Raw genomic sequence first — 5,382 nt, 5'->3', positions numbered from 1 at the left:
TTTTTTTCTATTGGAAGGATTCAATCATGTCTACTTATGATAAGGTAAAAGGTTTATGTTTCTGTCTTCATATTATATGGTAAATATATCCAATGCAAAAACCATCTACATTTAAATGGCATTAATATTAATTTGCATATATTCCCGTTAATTCCCATATATTCCTGTTAATTCCCACGGAAAGTTTCCACCTCTGAATATTCTCCAAAATGTGCAACACTAATCGCTATATACATTTTGGGATGATATATCAATATTTGACTTAAAGCATCTATTTGTAAAAAAGTTCATAATTGTCATGGGAAAAAATATTGCAATACTGGTATCGTCCGGGCCCTATTCTCCAATGTACATCACAGGCATTTTAAGATAGCTTCAAAGATAAAACACAAGTACTGCGCAATTGTTCCATCAGGGAAAAATGCTATATGGATTGGATATCATGTGTCACTTTACTGGTTTACAGGTGAAGTACAATGGACTGCACTGCATGTGATACATACAGTGTATCTGATTAAACATTATGTGAGTTTTCAGATTAGATGTAATTCATGACGACAACATAGCCAAACAAAGATGTCTGACAAAAATATACAGAGCAAAGAGGTTAGCTAGTAGCCAAAAAGTAAAATCATGAAGCATTACTCAAGTTCATACAATCAACGTTCAATCTTGGCCACCAGACTGAAGTTCTTCTCGCCGTCCACGATTATTTACTTACTGAGCAACGTTAAGTCATCATAATGAAGCCATGCCCATAATGTTTCAGAGAACTATCACTGGGTACGTTTACATGCACTCAAATAATTCAATATTAAACTGATTATGGCAGTAGGTTGAGTATGGAAATTGTCATGTAAACGTCTTACTCTGCTTATCTTAAAATCTGCGTCAAATCAAAATCTAAGTAAGCATACGCTGATTAAAACACCTGGTTTTCTGAGCAATCTTTCAAATTATTAGGACATGTAAACAGCTTAATCAGTGTTCCAGCTGTGCATTTGATCTGCACATGTGCCACCACTGGTAGCACAAGCCTCCGTCTTACCCAATGGACACATGACTTCATTATGACGTCATGTGACCCAAGACCAGCTCAATTAATCTCTACCATTGTATCATTGTGACAATGAGTCGTCATAATGCTGCATCCAATGTACATTATCCTAAGGGCATTGGCAGACAATATAAGTAACTTAATTTATGTACCCCTAATTGCCCTGAATACCTCTTGATCCTACAGCTATTGTATGCAGTAATCATGAGCCTAAGAAACCGGAAATATACTGTTAGCACTGAGGTGGTGCGCTCTAGTAGGAAGTCCACTTAGTGCAGGGTGAGCTAAATAATAAATAATAATAAATAATATGAGCAAGTCTACTTCTGATAAGCTTCCCAGTAAAGCATTAAAAACAATCAAACAACCCAGAAGTGCTAAAAATAGCCCATATCAACAAGATCCATTAAGTCAATAACTTGCTTGTAACAGAAGACATTCATATTCTGATTATCTCTGAAACTCACTTAGATAATAGTGGTAGCAATACATGGTTATCACATCTACCGAAAAGACAAATGCCAATGAGGCGTGGTTTCGGTCTATATTCAGAACCACATTCCTGTAAAGCTTAGCGACAATCTAATGTTAAATACTGTTGAAGTAATATGGCTACAGGTTCATCTGCCTCACCTAAAGCCCATTCTTGTGGGAAGCTGCTATAGACCAAGTGCTAACAGTCAGTGCCATCTCTCCATTGGTTATACCCACGTGGGTGATTGAAAGACGAAATGTTTTGCCGGTCGCCGTGGAAATACTATGAAAGTTTAGATGCCAATCACCATATAAGTTCAACGATGAAAAAGCCTGGAAGGAGGAGATATGAGTAGAAACGATTCGGTTGACCGTTTGATGTATGGATTAATTGTCGGAGTAGAGGACCTTGTTATTTTACCTGAAATGCACAACTCAATGTTTATATCCCAGGACAAATTAGCTAGCAACAGCAAGCTAGCTATATAGGACAAATTAGCTAGCAACAGCAAGCTAGCTATATAGGACAAATTAGCTAGCAACAGCAAGCTAGCTATATAGGACAAATTAGCTAGCAAGTGCAAGCTAACTAGCAAATTGCCTTACATTTTTAATGCATTCCGACCTGTTCCCAAATTAATGTAATTGGCTCAGAGTTTGTTTTGATATTTTAACCTGCGTGTCGTGATCGCGTTTGGTGTAGGGGGACAAAATATATTTATGCACGATGGTGCACACGCGCAGCCGGTTTGGGTTCCGTGTCAGACTGGTGCTAAAGTATGCACCGTAAAGACACGAGGGAGACAAGGGGATAGTGTTCTGGTTGGGAAGCACGCCATCCTGTGTACACAGAGGAGACTGGCAGTACTGCAGTTTAACTGATGCGGAGTCCAGAAAACACCACCATAGAGAAGTCAATTTTCAAAAGCAGGCACTGGATAAACAATGGAGTGGAGGATCGCCACTAAAATAAGTTGTTGCTGCTGTTCTTGTTAATTTGGGTTCATTTTGTAATATAATCTCCTCCCCCCTAGTTAATTTATTTGACTTAGAAAACTGTATTTCTTTATTGATGTGATTTTTTTTATGGTGGTACAAAATAAATGTTCAACAGTTATTGTGAATGGAACCCTAGGATAATTTGGCTATTTTAAATAGGCAATTTCATTTTTGTCGATAATCTCACCATTGTCATAGTAGCTGGATATTGTGATAGTGGTGTAAAGTACTATACATATGGACTGATTTATAGACGGCGTCAGAGGAAAGGCCATAAAATGTATGTCAGAGACTCCAAACACCCTAGTTATAGACTGTTTTCTCTGCCATCGCACGGCAAGCCACGTCTAGGACCAAAAGGCTCCTCAACAGCTTATACCCCCCAAGCCATTAGACTGCTGAACAATTCATACAATCGCCACCGGACAATTTACATTGACACCCCCCCTCCCTTTTGTAAACTGCTGCTACTCGCTGTTTGTTTGTTACATATGCATAGTCACGTCACCCCCACCTACATGTACAGATTACCTCAACTAGCCTGTACCCCCGCACACTGACTTGGTAAATATTTTCTTCTTCTTGAACTGCACTGTTGGTTAAGGGCTTGTAAGTAAGCATTTCACGGTAAAGTCTACACTTGTTGTATTCGGCGCATGTGGGAAATAAAGTTTGATTTGCAGTGTACATTGCTGCTGTGAGAAATGAGTACAGCATTACACAAGTAATATTGGCAGGTCATAAACGGATCTTATTTTGGTTGGATATGAGTTATAAGGAAGTCAGAAATAGGATGCCTATTCAGGTTGGATTCTAATTGCATGTGAAAGTTTTTTTAGACTTCAGATTGACAAATCTGACAGTCATACTACCTTGGAGTAAGTGAAGTGAGTTCATAAAAACTCAAGTATGCAGCTTAGAAATAGTTCACATACAAACTTTATATGTCCAATCTCAAAATCAAATAAGATTCACAAAAATAACATCGTCTCTGTGGTAGAATGTTTATTTTGATTAGAGATTTTCTTAAATTTATTTAAATCCCATCAGGTAGCCTGATTTCAGATTTCCGTGTGAACAGGATTATAATATTTATTGCAAAGCATGTAAACGTTTTAAACAAACTATATTAATCTGACTATCCATGTTACTGTGTTTACTGCAAACAGCCTGAGGTAGACAATTCATAGACGCCAACTGATTTAGCGGTCCACCGCTTACCTGTTGATAGTATCTTCTAACTGGGGGAGTTTTGTTAGGAGCCCCGACACTAATCTAAACATTAACATATCGCTTGAGGTACGTTTTTGGAAACATAAGGAACGTATCTTTAATTTAAGCGAAACGATTTTCTAAAAACTAAAAGGTTAAACTACGACACACCTTTATATGGTTAGTGTTCCCACACGGCCATATCTGCATGTTTACATTATTTGTTTCAAACAACGGATGGAAGACATAGGCGGCCACATGTGCTAATCAGCCATATAGCTTGCGCTGAACACCTGTGTGTAAGCATAACTGCTACAGTAACTATATATATTTGATATATACAATGATTATTGACGTTTCTAAGAGTAGAAACACAGCGTCGGAAATGTACCAAATGTGGACGAATGTAACCGCTGAAACCCATACATACGGAGCAGAAGTGTTTTCGAAAGCTAAACCTGAGGTAGCCACTATTGCAACTGTTTCGGCTTCATGACTGTACGATTGAAGAATAACTCAAACGGGAAGGGACTACACCATCATTGTTCATTAATTTACATTCACTTTTTTTATCCACATTCTAGTTTCGCTATCATGAAAAAGTGAGAAGACTCCCTCCTATTAATTCAATGGTGACTCCTGTCTGGTTCTGCCGTGGCCGCGAGGGCCTTGTCGGTTAACTGCTTACCTGGTCCGCCACGTCCTCCGCATTGCTCATCAGATCATTCTGCCCCATGTCACGCTCTGAGTCTGGTACAGCTGGTGCCACCACAGTTTCCTAAAATTCTAACTGACAAAAATCTGACCTTTCGCCTTGGGTTTTTTCAGACGCTAGCTCCTCTTCATCTAAGAAGTGCAAGCGCTACCTCCGCCCCATAACACAGCTCCCTCTGTAGGCAGTAATTGCCATAGCGTGCCACGTATACTTATCCATTTGGGTTGGGAAGCACGCCATCCCATGTAGACAGAGGAGACTGGCGTACTACAGTTTAACTGACGCGGAGCCCAGAAGACGCCCTCAAAGAGAAGTCAATTTTCAAAATGATTTAAGAAGAAACTTTCATCATCACCTTTGTGACAAATATCCATTGAATTTTTCCATGAATTGTCTCCAAGGTCAATTTTCTTCCATCACTCACAGCCCGAAGTTTTATATTTTACATTTTATATTCATGCTGCTAGGGCTCCTGAGTGGTACAGCGGTCTAATCCAGGCTGTATCACATCTGGCTGTGATTGGGAGTCCCATAGGTTAGTGCACAATTGGCCCAGCATTGCCAGGGTAGGCTGTCATTGTAAATAAGAATGTGTGTTTAACGGATTTGCCTAGTTGAATAAAGGTAAAATGTGTCACATGTGCACACAGAAGGAAAAACTATCTTAATCACTCATGCAATCTCGTCCGGTGTTATAATGGAAAGTGCTATCTGGGATCCATTGGACGTCCCTACCCTAAACTCTAAGTTAACTAACCTTAAGCCTAACCAGTGGCGAACCGTCATCCAGGGCAGGTGGGGCATTGAATTGAACCTGTTTAGCTAAAAACAAGAATTATAATTATTATATATATATATTTTAAATGTGCCTGTTTTGCATGTTATTTTGGCATTAGTACGTGTCAAATATCAGTTTGCAAACAAT

At 39.1% G+C, this 5,382-nt stretch overlaps 1 protein-coding gene across 1 annotated transcript in view; it reads right to left on the bottom strand.

Annotated features, from left to right (window-relative positions):
* The window catches only part of surf4l (surfeit 4, like), a 24,042-nt gene extending 19,464 nt beyond the window's left edge, over nucleotides 1–4,578 (bottom strand). Inside the window, exon 1 of the mRNA XM_024002374.2 lies at nucleotides 4,431–4,578. Coding sequence (XP_023858142.1) covers nucleotides 4,431–4,478 — 48 coding nt within the window. The 5' untranslated portion in view covers nucleotides 4,479–4,578. The remainder of the gene's footprint in view (nucleotides 1–4,430) is intronic.
* Between the last annotated feature and the right edge of the window lie 804 nt (nucleotides 4,579–5,382).

Source organism: Salvelinus sp. IW2-2015, linkage group LG15 (genome assembly GCF_002910315.2).
Source record: "Salvelinus sp. IW2-2015 linkage group LG15, ASM291031v2, whole genome shotgun sequence".
Lineage (NCBI taxonomy): Eukaryota > Metazoa > Chordata > Actinopteri > Salmoniformes > Salmonidae > Salvelinus > Salvelinus sp. IW2-2015.
The sequence above is the reverse complement of the archived record's forward strand: the minus strand, read 5'-3'. Positions and strand labels throughout refer to the sequence as shown.